The sequence below is a fragment of the Hypomesus nipponensis genome, chromosome 4 (genome assembly GCF_054491055.1).
Source record: "Hypomesus nipponensis isolate SF chromosome 4, ASM5449105v1, whole genome shotgun sequence".
Lineage (NCBI taxonomy): Eukaryota > Metazoa > Chordata > Actinopteri > Osmeriformes > Osmeridae > Hypomesus > Hypomesus nipponensis.
The window spans coordinates 9504561-9521879 of NC_140364.1; the positions used below are offsets into that span (position 1 = coordinate 9504561).

Sequence of the window (17319 nt, forward strand, 5' to 3'; positions counted from 1 at the left end):
CAGCTTCTGCATGTCTCATCCTCATTTCACAAGAACTTTAAGATGCATTTTTTGAATGTGTGAAATGGACAAGAGAAAATAAATTGTTACAGATGTAATTCCACAGTATCCAAATTACACTTACACAATAACACTTAGAAATGATTTTATTGGTCTTAAGGGTTACAACTTTGATATGAAATGAACCATCTGAATGTAGATCCTCCAGTCATCCAGTACTTGACTGGAAACATGGGCTTTCTCTCAGAGACCTCTTGATACAAGGTGCTGCTTCTTCTATAGGAACAGCCACGGGAAGAACACCCATATTTGGCCTTGTCCTATGGAGAACGTCTACTTTCAGCAGAGAGCCAATCATAAGGCCTCTCAGAGGCCCCTAAACATGTCGTCAACCAATAGGTGGTCTTCCCTGACTCCATGGAGGTGGGGTTTTCTTCTGACTTCTGGTACTGGTTCCCCTTTCCATTTCTCTGGGCTGCAGACCAGTCTGCGCCACACATTGTCTATCCCTCCATCTTTCCTTCTGTCCATCATTCACACACTGCACTGGATCTCCACACCTCCCTGGCGCTGCATCCGTCCCTCGGGCTGCCCTCAGGCCCTTTCCAGGTCCTTGTATTTCTTGCGAAGGACGGACACCTGGTCTTTGAACAGCACTGGGTCCAGTCTGAACTGGGAGTGGACCAGGGGCATGTATCCAAACCAGCTGGCGAAGGTGTTGACGCACTCCTGACGTTGGCTGAAGTGCTCTGGGTTGGTCCAGGGCAGACCCTTTGTACCCTGGGAGAAGAGGTACAGGAGATCTCTTAAGATACAAATACATTCACCTTCTGATTTTCACTGTGTGTGTGTGTGTGTGTGTGCGTGCGTGCGTGCGTGCCAACCTGGGGGCTGGGCAACTCCTTGTACTGCTTCCTCTGGGCCACCTTGATAGGGGGCAAGTGTGTGACGGAGGACACCAGAAAGTTCATGAGGATGTCCTCGCAGTTGGAGGTGCGGTCCACTAGCGCTCGCAGCGAAGGTGGCAGGTAGTGGGTGAACAGGTGATGGTAGTACCTGGAGGGAAAGAAAGAGAGAAAAATATATCACTTTCAGGTGACACTATTTGCAGTCAGACTGCTCGATGCAGGTCCCTGGAATGTCACACATGCACAAATCCTCCATCTCCATCTCCAGTGTGTCACCTGTGGTAGAAGGCTGCTCCGGTCAGGACGATGGAGTAGTCGTTGGTCCACTTGGAGGTGTACCCCCAAGCGTGCTTCAGGGGGTCCCAGAAGTGGCTCCTGGGGGGGTAGCCCACGATGCGGTCAGGGAAGCTACGCCACACCAGGAAGGCAAAGTTCACCTGCAGGGGGCAGAGTTCACCCATTTTACAGTTTACCGTTGGGACCGGTATGACTGGTTACTGGATGCGATAGACAAACACATGAACATCATGCACACACAAGCGCAGACGTACTTCACTTGTCAGCAAGACTGTGTCTTCATCCAGACTCAGCACTGCGTCTGTCTCTATGGCTGCATTAGGCAGGAACCTGCTGGTCGTCTGGGAGAAGAGAGAAGGAGAGAGAGAGGGAAAGAGAGAGAGGTTGATTTCAGTAATGTCATCAAGCTTGCTTCCTAACTGAAGGGAATGAGAGTTACTTGGCGAAGAAGAACAAGTGACAAACGAGTCTGCCACTTTCCTGGCCTGAGTAGGTTTTGTAAGTTTGAGGGAGAAAGAGAAAGCGAGTGGGTAAACAGAAGAGATTGAAGTCACAAGAAAAGGAAGGAAGTCATGCCAGTCAGTCAAGCTTATTTGAATTTGCCTGTGGTTAATAGCTAGAGACAGACAGACAGATTGTCACACAGCTGGTTTCCTAGTTGACGTTTTCACTCACCTTCCTCCTGCCGTCTGTCACAATGAGGGGCACAGGCATGGGGGGCCATTTAGTCCTGTGGGGGGCTGGCTTCTCACTGTTCCACAGGATGATGATCTGGAAGGGGGGAAGGGGAGGGGTGTAACACCACATGCAAATAAACACCATAAAAAAGTCATTAAATACGCTCGAATCAGACAGACGCACGCCTTTGGATGTGTCTACATTTAAGGTTGATTGTCTCCGCTCAACACGTTCACCGCCAAGCTCAGCGGATGTTCCGGAACGAACCTGTGAGCAGTACTTAGACTTGGAGACCACCTGGAGCAGCTTCATGATTGGTTGAGACTGAGAAACCAATGGAGTCACAGCGTGAATGACAGCAGTGAACTCCTGACCTGGACTCACTCCTACAGAAGAATGCAAATAAAAAAAAGAGAACAAAAAGATTTAAGTGATACAATGTTTAACTTCAGCAAAATAATTGGATAGAGTTATTTACTGGTAGGGTGTTAAGGGTTAAGAATTTGGGATAAGGGACAAGAGGTTAGATGTAGTTTTGTCTTCTAGGCTACGTGCGTGTGTAAGTTCCATACCCAGGTTCAGGTAGAAGAAGGGGAAATGGGCCAGGTGTGTGGAGTACTCTGGTAACACCAGCAGCCCCCCTGGTAGAGAGTTCCACATGTACCTGTTCCTGGATACATGGGAGAACACACGGTCCTTTATGATCTGCAGGAGGGAGAGAGGAAGGATTGATGAGAGAAAAAGGACATAAGAGAAATATCCCGATTGCAACTTCCAATCTACTGTGTTTATTTCTCGCTATCGCATAACTGGCATGCATTTCCCAATCCCGGACACTAGGTGTCAGTGTAGGATATATAGGGACAGTAAATGTAATTCTAACCAGCCTTATCCCAAACACAAACCTGAGGGTAAACGACCCCTCACTACTAAGCTGCTTATCACCCACATCCAGTGGGGTCTGTGTGTCCTGTCATGAATATGTTCATGTTAGTGTGTATATGGAAGTGTGTGTCTGTCTGTGCTTGTGTGTGGGCTTTTATGTTTGTGTGTGTGTCCGTCTATGTGTGTGTGTATTACATTAAATGTATGTCTGTCACACACATGTGTGTGTGTGCTCACCTCCAGAGTGGTGAGGACTATTTTGTCCACAGAAGAGAAGTAGGCTTCCCACAGAATCTGGGTCCGCTGTCTCAGAGCCAGCACTCGCTCATTCCCAACTGCTCGCACTGTGGACGGAACCTGGACAGATAGACAGGCAGGCAGGCAGGCAAACAGACAAGAAGGCAGACAAACAGGAAGGCAAACAGACAGACAGACAGACAGGTATTTAGAATACTTAATCGAGACATCCAGTAACATCCTATACATCCCCTTCCTACACCCAGCTACTCCAGTGAGGGTCTGATTAAGATTCACCAGATTTACCAGAGATCTAAACACCCCATTAACCCTGCCAGCTCCACACGTCAGCCTGGGAGTGGTTCTCATTTGACCTTGGTAACAGTCTGTCTTGGCCTGCTGTCATGGGACCTCCTCCTCTATCCCTCTTTCTCTGTCGATGTTCACCTCTCACTAATTCATCAACTGTCTGATGTCTGATTGGACCTGTTAACCTAACATATCTGCTATCTTATGCCCCTCAAAACTCAATTTCCACATCCTTAACCCCTGACAAGACCTGTGGTGTGAGTGTGTGTGTGTTTGTTTGAGTAAATTACATTTCAATTTAGCCAATTCTGTCAAGGTGTGAAAAAATCCCTTGTGTTTTTAGGGCTTCCTTTCAGTTAGTGGAATGTCAATTCAGTTCCAGCCTTGACAGACTTCAAAGGGAATTGATCCAAGCTCTGTGGTATACTGGTGGAACAAAAGTGTGCGAGTGTGTGTGCATGTGTGTACCGGTTCTGTGTGTGTGAGTGTAACTGAGTGAGGGTGTGTAAAAGCAGGCCTATGTGTACATGTGTATGTAAATGTCTGTCTGCATGTAAATTAATGAGCGTGTGTGTGTGCGTGTTACCTGCAGCAGTAGTCTCTCATCTCCTTCGATGACAGCCTGATTCCACTGGATGACATCAGAGAAGGGCAGCTCCCAGCCGTTGCTGAGCAACACCGGTATACAGGCAGCCTGTATGCACACACATATGCGCACACACACACACACACAAGGAAATGAATCAGTAGGTAGGATATCCAAATGATCCTTGTTGTCTCAGTATTGGATCAACAGGATAGTCTTCAAATGCTAATCTGAGTTTATAAAAACGACATCATAGCAAGCTCTTTGATGGGGCAACTAAGAAAGGTCTCATTGTTCATGGACGTGTTCTCTAAGTGTGTCTGTATCTGCATGTGTGTATATCTCGGACCTCTTACAATCACACGCACCCATTAGGTCACTGAGGTCTGCAGACAAGATACTTTTATACACTCCCCGGTCATGCTGTATACATCCAGGTGATAGTGCCTTTGCAGTTGCTGGTCCTGGGCTGTGGAATCAACTTTCCCTTTCTATCAGGCAGGCTCCTTCATTGTCTGTTTTTAAATCCAACCTCGGTCAGCCTTGCTGTGTTAGAGTGTGCTTTATAAATACAATTTACTTACTTACTTACTTACTTACTTACTTACTTACTTACTTATGGGTGTGACTGTGTTGGTGTGTGTGCATGCATGTGTGTGTGCTTGCCAGTGTATATAATAGTGTATGCTTGTGTGCATGTGTGTGTGGTGTGTGTATGAAACTCTTGGGAGGCTGAATGAGTCAGAGCTCATATCTCTCCAGACCCAGAAGGTCCAAGGGGCCCTTGAGATACACACACACGTACACACACACACACATACACTCACACACACATACACTCACACTGAGTGGAAACCTAGTCCGCTAATTAAGTACACTGTGAGGAGAGCATAAAAGGGTAAGGAGAGAGAGTGATAGAGGAATAAGTAAACACTTTCAGTAGAGAGGATGGGGGAGAGTGGGAGAAAGGAGGGGGTGGGGGATTGTCAGTGCTTGCGTGTGCATGAGAGGGAGGTAGAGGGAGGAAGGGAGATACAGGAATACGAGAACGAGGGGGGCTGGGGGAGGGGGCCTTCATGCCTTATTGAAGATGAGTTTGATGTTGCATATCCCCTTGTTTACTGACAGCTTTTTGATGTTGTTCTACTTTTCTTTTTTAGATCCCTCCATCGTTCCCTCGCTCCCTTCCTCCAAGACTGTGGTCTGAGTGGTGATGAGTTCATATTTTTTTCAGTGTTTCATATTATTTTCTAATTAAATCACTGGTGAGAGAGAGAGAGATGGAAAGAGAGGGAGGGAAAGGAGAGAGAGACTGACAGAGAGAGGGAGAGAAAGAGGAGGAGGGAGGGAGAGAGAGAGAGAGATGAAGGGAAGGAGGGAGAGAGAGAGAGAGAGAGAGAGAGAGAGAGAGAGAGAGAGAGAGAGAGAGAGAGAGAGAGAGAGAGAGAGAGAGAGAGAGAGAGAGAGAGAGAGAGAGAGAGAGAGGCGTCTCCAGTCAGAGATCAAACAGTCTTCTCCCTCTGGCGCTGAGACGCTTCAGTGTTTCATCAGACACCAGACTGGCTACAGGACACCCAGGAACACACACTCACACATGTGCAAACCCACATAGGCATGACACAAACAGATGCACTCACACAAACAGAGCCCATGTACAGCTCCAGGTAACAGGGTCACAGCCAGAATGACAAGGCCTCCATAAACAAGGGGAGGCCTGGGGCTTGCTTAATTGCCCTCCCCCACCCCCTCTAGGGTGCTTTGTAACAGGCTGACTGTCTAATGTATTCCCCTGCCTGGTTATCAGAGGTGCTCAGCATGTGGGCATATGTGTCTGTTGTTTTTAGGTTGCTCTGGTTAAGAGATGATGAGAGAGAGGTATTGGGATGCTGTATGTGTGTGTATGTATGTATGTGTGTGTGTGTGTGTATGTGTGTGTGTGTGTTTGTGTGTGTGTGGGTGCATGCACATTGGAAAGCTGGCAGTCAGTTTCCTACCACACGGGTAATTGCCAGTTCTTTTGTGGGCTTGGTTGGCAGGGAAAGAAAAAAAGATCTTGCAAATCTTAAAGTGAACTGAATGGAAAACCCAAAGACTCAGAAAGTAGAAAGAGAAAATAGAAAGAGATACAGAGAATGAGAGAGAGAGAGACAAAGATTGATAGTGTGGAGGAGTGAGTTAGTAGTGCAGGAGAGTGTGGCTGCCAAGCCTTGTGTTGAGAGGTTTTGTCCATTCAGCAGTGTGTCAGGCTGGCACCCCTATAGAAGCTTCCGGACCTTTCACTTTCACTCTCAGACCCTTGAGAGAAATTGTGAGTGTGTGTGTGATGTGTGTGTGGTGAGTGTTTGTATGTGGTGTGTGTGTATGTGTGTACCTGTAGAGACTCCAGGAAGCGGAAGGACCCCAGGCGTCGTCCTCGGGGCACCAGACAGAAGGTGGAGTTGTGGAGCAGCTCCTGGTAGTCAAACCTGACAGAGGAGAGAGACAGAAAGAAAGATAATTACTTCTAGTACCTTACCTTGCCTATTCTGGCACAGAAAGCAGTTGAAACCTCCTATTTCAACAAAGGAACAGCAGCAGTACAGTTAATGTAACTATCACTGTGATTGCCCTGGGATGGAAGTGGTGTCCTGGCCAGTGGCTCTCTGGTTGAGAGTGCGTGCCACCAAGGTACTGCCTTTCTGTTTCTCTCTCCCCAACTGTCTGAAGAAATGAAGCTGAACAAAGGACTTATGGTATATGAAGATTATTCAGAACTATAACAATTCAGCAAACACACAGAAAACCAATTACATGTGGTGTTATAGCAAGGTTTCTGTCCTCATTGTGTGTGTGTGTGTGTGTGTGTGTGTTGTAGCTTGTTTCCGTGCTTCCGTGCTTCCGTGCTTCCGTGAGGCGTTGGTGTGAAATATGGGGGTCATTAATCTCCCCTGCATGTCTACTGTCTACTGTTGCATACACAGTATTCACACGTCCAGCATCCAGCCCCCTTCCTCTGGCCTCTCCCTTTGTTTCCTTGGTTTCTCTAAGGTACCTGTCTGGTCCATTTCTCTGTGCCCTGATCTCTCTTCCTATTTTCTCTGTGCAATGGTCTCTCCTTGTTTTTTGTTTCTTTTTTGTTTCTCTGGTCTCTCTGGTCTCTCTCTCTATCGTTGGAATCATGTATTGTAGATGTAGACATTGATAAGGATTTTGGTATGTGGTGTTTTGAATGGGTACCACATTGTGTACTGTTGTACTGTATAGAAAATATACACTCCCATTATACATCCCCGGCACAGGCTTATTTCCAAGAAGTCTCTGACTCCCACACACACACACACACACACACACACACTAGAGGCAGGGGAATAAAAGGCACCATTGTTTTACATAAACTAAACGACTATGTTGTTGTTGCTGTTTTTCCACCTGTTGACAGACCTTAACCATTACTGCTGAAACTGCATCGTGTGTGTGAGTGAGAGAGAGTGTAAAAGATTGTTGTAGCCACTCTTGTCTGTGTCTAGAACCCCCAGCGTGAAGAGATGCTGCCCTGCTTCCTGCCTCTCCGGGCCAGCCAGCTGATTTGTCTGCTGCCGCTTTTTTAATGAGCAACTTTTCTTAAAGGCACGGAGCAACTACATCATTTATCAGCAGTTTGTTTTCCAACAAATGACTGCTGTTCAATTCCCTCTCAACTAACTGTCCCGCTGGCTTTCCCCTCAAATGAACTCTACTCCCTTCTTATGTCTTCCCTCCCTCCCTCTCTTGCTCTCTCTCTCGTTCTGTCTCATTCCATGAGTGTGACTGTGTGGTAGTGTGATCTCCTCCAATTTTACTGTAATGTACTGTAGCATGAGACTATAGCCAATCGTTTAAGAGAATGTAAGCATGATGTGCCTGAATGGATGTTTTGTAAGGTACCCACGTGTGTGTGTGTGTGTGTGTGTGTGGATTATTCTGCCATAACAGCCATATACTGTAGATAAATCCATGCATTATCACTGTCTACACACGTGTGTGTGTGTGTGTGTGAGTGCTGCAGACTCTTGAGAAACTCTTCTGCTTGGCTCTGATCTTCTGTGTCCCGGAGGGACAGAAGTTGTTAAATATTAAACATCAAATAGGAAAGAAATCCATGTTGGAGGAAAAGAGGATCTAATCACGCATGAGAGGCGACACACACACGCAAGCAGTCAGACACGTACACACACACATACATACACACACACACACAGCTGAGGCTGAGATGCTTAATACAAATGTCATGTAGTCTGGTGCACCCTGACTCACTCGATCTGTAAGCTTGCCTAATCGACAAATATGTGTCCATCTATGTGCGTGTGTGTGCGTGTGTATGTGCGTGTGTATGTGCGTGCCTTAGGGAGAGACAGAGAGAAAGAGACAGTCACCTGAGTTCACCTATACTTGCATTGTCTTCCGAGATCTCTCTCTCTTTTCTATCTACCTGTTTCCAGCCCCTCTCTCTCTTTCATTCTTTTCTCATTCTGCTGCTGTTAAGCCTTGCTCCCTCCCCCTCGACATCCCTCTCCCCTTCCAATCGCAGGTCTCTGTGCAAAACGCTGATGGGCTGGCGAAGGAAACACTATCGACCAGAGGGAAGGGAGAAGGGAGGGGCCTGGTTTCTGATGGACAGCAGCGGCTGGTCTGTAGATCCCCACCCCATTATGCGCAAAGGTCAGATGTCAATAGACTGTGTGTGTGTCTGTGTGTGTGTGTGTGTGTGTGTGTGCGGCTTGGGACGAGGTATATGGATTAGCTGTCATGGTACAATAGTGTTAAGTGGCCACTGTCGATACAGTGTGTGCTCTGTTCACCTCAGCGAGCACACACACATGAAATAACATCCGTCAACACCCACAGTGTACCACAGTATTAAAACTGTCAAAGTGCATCCCCGTGATGCTGTAGAAGATCAGGTCATATTGAATATTGTGTGATTGAAGACAGGAAGTCAGAATGTATCCCCATACTAAATGAACTATGGGCACAGCCTAAAGGGCGGCCCACAACTATCCCGCAGTGGGCCAAAGAGAAAGGGCGGAGGAGGAGGAGAGTTTTGGAGGAGGTCGGAGGGTGGGGAGGGGCGGGGCGGAGGGCGGGAGGGAGGGAGGGTAGAAAGGGAACACAGGATGTGGCCAGCTGTCTCAGCTGTCCGGAGCGAGGAAGGTGGTTGGGAGAAAGCGATGGAGAGAGAGAGAGAGTCACAGACTTGGTGCTGTCTGCAGGCTTTGGGTAGAGTCCGACAGAGATTGGGAGAGACAGAAAGGGGGGGGGATAAATACATGGACAGAACAAGGAGAAAGGAAGTGATAGAGGGAGAGGTGGAGAGAGACAGAGGACAGGAAGAGAGAGATGGAGGACTTAATACACAGTTCGGGTTTCAGCTTGTGGAGGAATAAAGACTTCTTATTCGTATCTTATTACATTAAACTAACAGAGAGAGAGACAGAAAGAGAGAGAGAGAGAGAGAGAGAGAGAGAGAGAGAGAGAGAGAGAGAGAGAGAGCGAGAGAGCGAGAGAGAGAGAGAGAGAGAGAGAGAGAGAGAGAGAGAGAGAGAGAGAGAGAGAGAGGGAGAGGAAGAAGATGATGTATGTGTGCGCGTGTGTGTGTGTGTGTGGGCTGGTTCCAGTGGTCAATGCCAGGAATGATAATAACATCTCTAATCTGTGACTCTTCCTCTCCCTTTCTTTGTCCTGTCTCTCCATTCTTATAATCTCTTTGAGTGTGTCCATGTGTGTGTTAGAATGCATGTGAGTTAGAATATCTCATCGGGTGCATTATTGTGTGTGGGTGAATATGTGTTTTTCACTAGTGTATCTGTGTTTGTGTGTGTGCACATGTCACGGTGTGTGCAGATGTCTAATCTGATCTTCTGTCTGTCGTTTTTTTTTTTCCTAGGCTCCCCCCCACTACTCTCATCTTACCTCATATCTATTCCTCCTCCCACCTCCAACAACTGTTGTGGCAGACGGAAAGAAAAACCTGTTCCTTCTCTCCCCCTCCCTCCCTGTCCCTCACTCTCTCTATCACTTCCTGTCCCTGACCTTCTCTGCGTGTCAGATGTTCCTCGTGAGTCAGGGCTGAAACAAGACTGACATGAGTTGCCTCACACACAGCTACCTCACATTGACCTGCCTCACATCCAGCTGCCTCACACCCAGCTGCCTCACACCCAGCTGCCTCACATCCAGCTGCCTCACACCCAGCTGCCTCACACCCAGCTGCCTCACATCCAGCTGCCTCACACCCAGCTGCCTCACACCCAGCTGCCTCACACCCAGCTGCCTCACATCCAGCTGCCTCACACCCAGCTGCCTCACACCCAGCTGCCTCACATCCAGCTGCCTCACACCCAGCTGCCTCACACCCAGCTGCCACCAGCCCATGCCCTCAAAACGTATGAAGGATGAGAGAATACTTAAATATTCTTGTCTTTCACCATGTGCGTGTGTGTTAGTTTGTGGTTTAGTCTGGTGCCAATATGCAGCATTCCACTCAGCCTGCAGACCTGCCTCAGAATCTTACAGAGTGGTCAGAACCACACACACATACACACACACACACACACATATACCAGCTCATATTCTTTCTGCAATTTGTTCTGGACTTTGCGTATCCAAATAATCCACAGTCCTCCAGTGTCATGACACCCAGCTCTTTATCTATTTGAGTGTGTATGTGTTTTTGTTTTATTAATCTGCTCTATACAGTCCCTCTCCCCCCCCACCCTCCTTCTCTCATCCTCCTTACTCTCTCCATCCCTCCATCCCTCACTCTATCTCTCCCTCCATGTTAATTACACAGAGACGAGGATAAAGCCACTAAGCCGTGTAATCTGGACGGATACGACCCGACCACCAAGCTGATCCCTTAACACTATTACTTACACTTCAACCTGGCACACACACTCACACACATAACTCACTCCTGAACCTGACACACTCAGGCACACTACTCACTCTTCGACCTGCCATGCCACACACATGCGCCTACTATACATCCCCACACACGTGCCCTGCTCATTCTCACCCTCAGCAGGCAGCTGAGAGCCACCGGAAACATCATCATGTGATGGTATATATAGAAATGAGAGCACAGCTGTCCATTAGTATAAAAGCACAGACGGACGCTACAGGCAGATCGAGTGCCAGTCTTGTTCCTGGGGGGGGGGGGGGCTGGTACAGGTTGAGAGGTAGTGGTGGGTGGAAGGCGGTGTCCGGGAAAAGTGTTTAAATGTATCAAAAGAGGGGGTGGGGAGAGCAACAAAGAGAGAGAGAGAGAGATGGCTGGTGGTGGAGAGGGACATTCAGGGTGGAGGACAAAGACAGTGTGCATCACTACTGTTTTGTAATGTGAGCGACCCGGGACAATCAATTAAGAACATTGGGCCAGAGCAAATGGAGGGGAAGATTGCAGGGATCGATTATAAGAAAGAGAGAGAATGCACAGGATACACAGACAAAGGGAGGGGGGGGGGGTTAAGCTCAGAGGGTAAGAGGTCGCAGGTTCAACAAGGTACCCCTTGTACTGTACATGCTTTGGAGAAAGTGCCTGAAACTGAATACATGACTGAAATGAAGACAAGAAGAGATATGTTTTTCCACAGAACACAAATGAAAGTCGAGGCTCCTCTTCCCGGGCGCTGTGCTGGAAGTTACTGGAGCCAGAGCATGACTGATGTGAAATCTGGTTTTCAAGGCATAAATATAGAGTTCTCTCTCTCACACACATATACTGTACCAGTCAAAAGTTTAAGAAAATGTGTCCAAACTTTTGACTGGTACTGTATAAACACACACACATTCTCTAGATAGCTTTCACACAAACATACACACCGCACACTTCCTTTCTCCCTTGTCTCTCACAGAGAGAAGGAAAAAATGAACTTGAATAATTGTTTATTACAAAATAAATATGTTGTCCGCTCTTTATGGATATAGTGTATGTTGTTTTGTTGTCTGCTTTAATGACTTGTAATAAAAATATATTCATTTATAATTTTCTTACACCTATAAATTAATGCAATTCAAAGATCTTTGCCATGCCAATAAAAAGCAAAATTAAATTCTATTGAGTTTGAAGAAAAAGAGAAGGGGAGTGAGATAGATATGGAAAGACGGACAGAGGGAGAGAGAGAGAGAGAGAGAGAGAGAGAGAGAGAGGGAAAAGACAGGGACAGAGAGAGAGAGAGCTTTGAGAGAATTGCGATCACACGTCAACTTTTTGTTTTCTTTGAGGAAAAACCCAAGATGAATTATTTATGGTGAATTTACACATCAATGACAGTTTTACCCCCTTAAGGTTTTCCTGCTTCCAAACCAGTAAGTGTTGGTAGCTCACACATCAGTGTGTCCGTGCGTGTGTGGAGGCTGAATGTGTGTGTGTGGAGGCTGTATGTGTGTGTGGAGGCTGTATGTGTGTGTGGAGGCTGAATGTGTGTGTGGAGGCTGTATGTGTGTGTGGAGGCTGTATGTGTGTGTGGAGGCTGAATGTGTGTGTGGAGGCTGTATGTGTGTGTGGAGGCTGAATGTGTGTGTGGAGGCTGTATGTGTGTGTGGAGGCTGTATGTGTGTGTGGAGGCTGTATGTGTGTGTGGAGGCTGTATGTGTGTGTGGAGGCTGAATGTGTGTGTGGAGGCTGAATGTGTGTGTGTGGAGGCTGAATGTGTGTGTGTGGAGGCTGAATGTGTGTGTGTGGAGGCTGTATGTGTGTGTGTGGAGGCTGAATGTGTGTGTGTGGAGGCTGAATGTGTGTGTGTGGAGGCTGAATGTGTGTGTGTGGAGGCTGAATGTGTGTGTGTGGAGGCTGAATGTGTGTGTGTGGAGGCTGTATGTGTGTGTGTGGAGGCTGAATGTGTGTGTGTGGAGGCTGAATGTGTGTGTGTGGAGGTTGAATGTGTGTGTGTGGAGGCTGCATGTGTGTGTGTGGAGGCTGCATGTGTGTGTGTGTGTGTGTGTCTACTGCTTCTAAAATAACAAAGGGAGCCATTCTCCAGCCAAGTCCCTCAGCAAGATGAGTGAAGGCAACTGCCACCCTCCTTTAGCACTTCATTAGAAACCACCCACCCTTAGCACGCACGCACACACCAAAATTCAATTTATCAGTAGACCACCTATAGACCACCGACAAAACACACCAGTCCAGAAGCATCAAAAGAACTTACACATTTCAAAAACGCTGTTAAGACTATTCTGGTTCTGAGCAAATACGGCGGCAGGTTCAGAAGCATCAACACACACTGCCGGCAGCTGAACCAATAGGGAGGTCTCCTCCTCCACCCATGCAAGCCCAGGTGGAGGCACAATAGTCTGAAATATCCACAGGAACTTAGTGTCCTTGTTGGAAGTCGTCATTGAGTACAAAGGACAGGTGGACAAAGTAGTTATGGCTTCAGTCAGACCATAAATCTGTACTGCTAACTCTCTAATGTCACTAAGGGTTGGCTATCAACAGAATGTAGCGCTCTGTAATATAAGTAGTGTAATCAAGAAGTTTACACCATGAGTCCAGTTCACTTCAACAAGCTCTTCTGGGAACATAGTAACCTAGATCTTACCAATATCTCAATCTTTCTGGCTTCAAATGATCCTGTCCCCAACTTTCCATAACCTGACACCAGAACAATGTTCGACAGAGTTCTTCTGAAACAGCTGCAAGGGCGACGCAACAAAACAATCTTTCTATAGAATACAATATCTACGTACAAACAATAGGGGGTTTTTGCGTTTTTGAGGAAGGGGTGATAAACAGTTCAAGAACCACTGTCCCATTGGAACATGTCATGACGAAGCCACCATTCTCAACCATGAACATCTGGTCTCCTGAAACACATTCACCCCTCCATCTGATCTGGCACACATCCAGTCACGTGTCATATGTTTATCATGTCCACTTAGTTGATCATGGGCATGATATTCTGATTGTCTTTTTGACAAGAAAAGCCTTCACACCCTCTAACGAAAGGCCAGCTTTCTTCGATCTAATATTGCCCTATGTTTGAAAACTACTGGTGTAGTAAGGTTCATCGATCCTACCCTTCACTGATCACATTAGCATTCCCAGACGGTCGGCTGTGCGTCCCGCCCCACCAGAGCAGGATATTGAGCTGATCAGAGGAGGCAGGCTTCAGCAGGACCTGGGTGTTCTGTCTGGCCCCAGCAGCTGCAGGACATTTGGAGTTAACAAAGTCCTAACGTCTGCTGACTCCAGGTCTAGATCTGCTCCCCCCTGTAGGATGTGCAGGAAATATGGGACCCTCATTTCTAATGGACCAATAGGCTCTCTGGCCTTTTCACTCGATGATGAGAGGGGAGGAGAAAACAGGAGAGGAGATGAGAGCAGAGGAGAGGAGAAGGGAGGACAAACCTAGAAACAGTTCAAAAGTTTTTTCAGTGTTTCGTATTATTTTCTAATTAAATCACTGGAGAGAGAGAGAGAGATGGAAAGAGAGGGAGGGAAAGGAGAGAGAGACTGACAGAGAGAGGGAGAGAAAGAGGAGGAGGGAGGGAGAGAGAGAGAGAGAGAGAGAGAGAGAGAGAGAGAGAGAGAGAGAGAGAGAGAGAGAGAGAGAGACAGACAGACACAGACAGACAGACAGACAGACAGACAGACAGACAGACAGACAGACAGACAGACAGACAGACAGACAGACAGACAGACAGACAGACAGACAGACAGACAGAGTAAGAGGGTGTCAGAGAGAGGGAGAGTTACAGAAGAGAGCTCGGTGGTGGTGGAAAGATGAAATACTATGAAATGTTTTCAGGCAACAAGCTTGTGTGGACATCCATCAGCAAGGAAACGGGTGACAGGTCATCAGGTCACCCACGACACTTCTCCTGTTTTATGATTCTGACACAGCCACCTCTGCTGCGCTCTCATCCGTTAAGACCCCACCCTTGCCTGGGAGCTGTCTGTGTGAGCGTGTGTGTGTGCATGTGTGTATGTGTGTATGCAAGTGTCTGTGCAAGAAAGATCTGTGTGTGCAAATATGCACCAAAAGTTCTGCTTGTGTGTGTGTTTGTGTGTGTAAGCACGAGCGATGCTGAGAGTTTCCCTTTGACGCCACCGAAGCGGCAACACGAAACACTGCTGCATTTTGGGTCTTGATTAAATCCTTAAAATATGCAAGTCGTCTACATAAGCTGCTCACTGGTCTGTGCACAATCTTTCTAGGCAGAAAGATTACAGTTTCTTTGTCATGTGGTACCCCAACTGCATCCCATTTCAACGCTAATACTTTACACTCCAGGGACTACACAAGCGCTCAGTCAGTTGTGCAGTGTGCTTACGTAGGCCTACACAACACAACCTCACCAGGGAGATCTCATGTTCTACTTAGTACCAGTATTATTAGAGTTATTATCGCCGTAGTTACAGCTAAATCGAATTGGCCCCGTTGCAGAAAAAAAAAGTTTGTTGAGTTTCCCAGAATGTTCAGCCTAAGGTTCTGCTTCATACCACGTCAGTCCTGCAGTGTGGTCTGGTTAGTACAGCCTGGAGGATGAGGTGGTGCGGGCTGCAGCAGTGTTCTGTGTTGGAGTCTGAGGACCTGGCCAGAGAGGGCAGCGCAGTCTCAGTCTCACTGCTAACCTGAGGGAGACAGGTGGTGGGCGCAGGTGTGTGTGTGTGTGTGTGTGTGTGAGGGAGCATGTGTCAACACAGATAAGACAAATCCATCCCATAGACAGGTCCTGGTAACAACACAGTGTGTGTGTTTGTATTGGCAGTATAACGATGCCTGTATTTGTACCAAACCGGCACGGACGTCATGGTCCGATGCATGCAGTCTGCTTGTGGCTGGATAAAGCGAATGGCAGATTGTCAACCCTCCAATTGTAAAATAGTGTGTGTGTGATTATATATCTAATGGCATTTTAATTCACCCAGGCACCTAAGCAGGCTCTAGCCACACATACACACACTATCAACTATGGATCCACTTAGAGAGTAGGCTCATGTGAACCACACACAAGCGCACACAAACACACACACACACACACACACACACACACAAAATGGCCTATGTATACAAATTCCATGCATTATCTAAAACACATTCCTTACAACTCTGTGTGACCCCAATGGTTCCACAATCAACACACTGTATATCTCCCCCTCCCCCCCACAGACACACACGCATACACTCACACACCCAGAGGCCCGTGTGGAATGTGTAGCGCCCCCGGAACAAGCTGTTGTGTGTGAACGTGTGTGTGTGTGTGTTTATGTATGGAATGCTTCCCCAGCTGTAAAGTGTGTATGACCTAACCTCTGTGACCAGAGGTTGGAGCAGAAGGGGGTACTGTTCATTTCATAGAGCATCCTTTAAAGGGCTGCATCCTCCATTGGCCAGCTGCTGACCTAACTGTACAGTTTATAACCGTGTGACTGTACCGTCCCTTTAAGGATCAGATAGTGACCTTTAACTAGCCCGTAAATCAGCATGACTGGAAAAAGAGGTTTGAAGTGTCTCAGTCTTGTCTATTCACAGACAGGAAGAGGACACACAGACAAACGTCTCAGGCATCCATGAACTCTGACCCTAACGCCCCTTTAAAGGGCCAGTTGCTAGGTTTTAGCAGACCACCAGTGACCTGGGAGAAGGACCGCAATGAGTCATGTTTCCAGTGTACACAGTCTGAGAGATGTACACGCACGCAAACACATGAAAACACCCAAACACACGCACAACACCTTTTGGTCAGCAGATCGTGTGTGCTCACAAACAAACACACACACACAGTCTCTCTCAAACGGCCTCCTGCAGCCTTATTGAGCATCTGTCCTGCGTCTTCCACTGAGTGGCTCTTTCATCCACCACACAGAGGACCCAGTGTAGTTCAGTCTGGCTCTGCTCCCGTCTCTCCGGAACATTCTTCCAGCGCAGAGACGGCACACTGCTAAACACCACGACCACACACACCAACGTAGCCTTAAGCAACCCGGTACCTTTCTTATCCTCCGTAGAGACCCCTCCAGCTCACACCTCAACGCAGCCCTTCTCCTATTGTCCATCCATCTCTCCCTCTGCACAGACCCAACCTCTCTCCTGTCCACTCCTCTCCTCCCCCAACCCTGTCTTGTGAGTGTTGCATGAATATAAGGTTCCCATTGCTCACATGCCTGGTCTATTTCCAGCTATAGGTCTGGTGCTGAGACAACAAGAGAGAAAGAGAGAGAGGGATGTGTAATGTATGATTTATGAGTAGATATACCAAACACTTTCCTGTCGTGATAGGGATTAGCGAACCCCAAGGGGTGACATTAATACCATGTGCGTGTGCACGTTTGTATATGTGCTGTGAGGAAAGAAAGTATACAGGGGTATTTCATCTCCCCCCCCCTCTCCACCTCCCCCCCACACACAGATGTTAATTCAAAGGGGAGAGACAGACACAACAGCAGACCTCTAG

At 47.5% G+C, this 17319-nt stretch overlaps 1 protein-coding gene across 1 annotated transcript in view; it reads right to left on the reverse strand.

The window, feature by feature from the left end:
• Window positions 1–130: 130 nt before the first annotated feature.
• Window positions 131–17319, reverse strand: part of ext1c (exostoses (multiple) 1c) — a 34905-nt gene continuing 17716 nt past the window's right edge. The window contains exons 3-12 of the mRNA XM_084696288.1: window positions 6272–6365; window positions 3901–4008; window positions 3006–3125; window positions 2456–2588; window positions 2151–2269; window positions 1881–1976; window positions 1460–1546; window positions 1185–1345; window positions 885–1056; window positions 131–780 (exon numbers count right to left, since the gene is read on the reverse strand). Coding sequence (XP_084552414.1) covers window positions 595–780; window positions 885–1056; window positions 1185–1345; window positions 1460–1546; window positions 1881–1976; window positions 2151–2269; window positions 2456–2588; window positions 3006–3125; window positions 3901–4008; window positions 6272–6365 — 1276 coding nt within the window. The 3' untranslated portion in view covers window positions 131–594. The remainder of the gene's footprint in view (window positions 781–884; window positions 1057–1184; window positions 1346–1459; window positions 1547–1880; window positions 1977–2150; window positions 2270–2455; window positions 2589–3005; window positions 3126–3900; window positions 4009–6271; window positions 6366–17319) is intronic.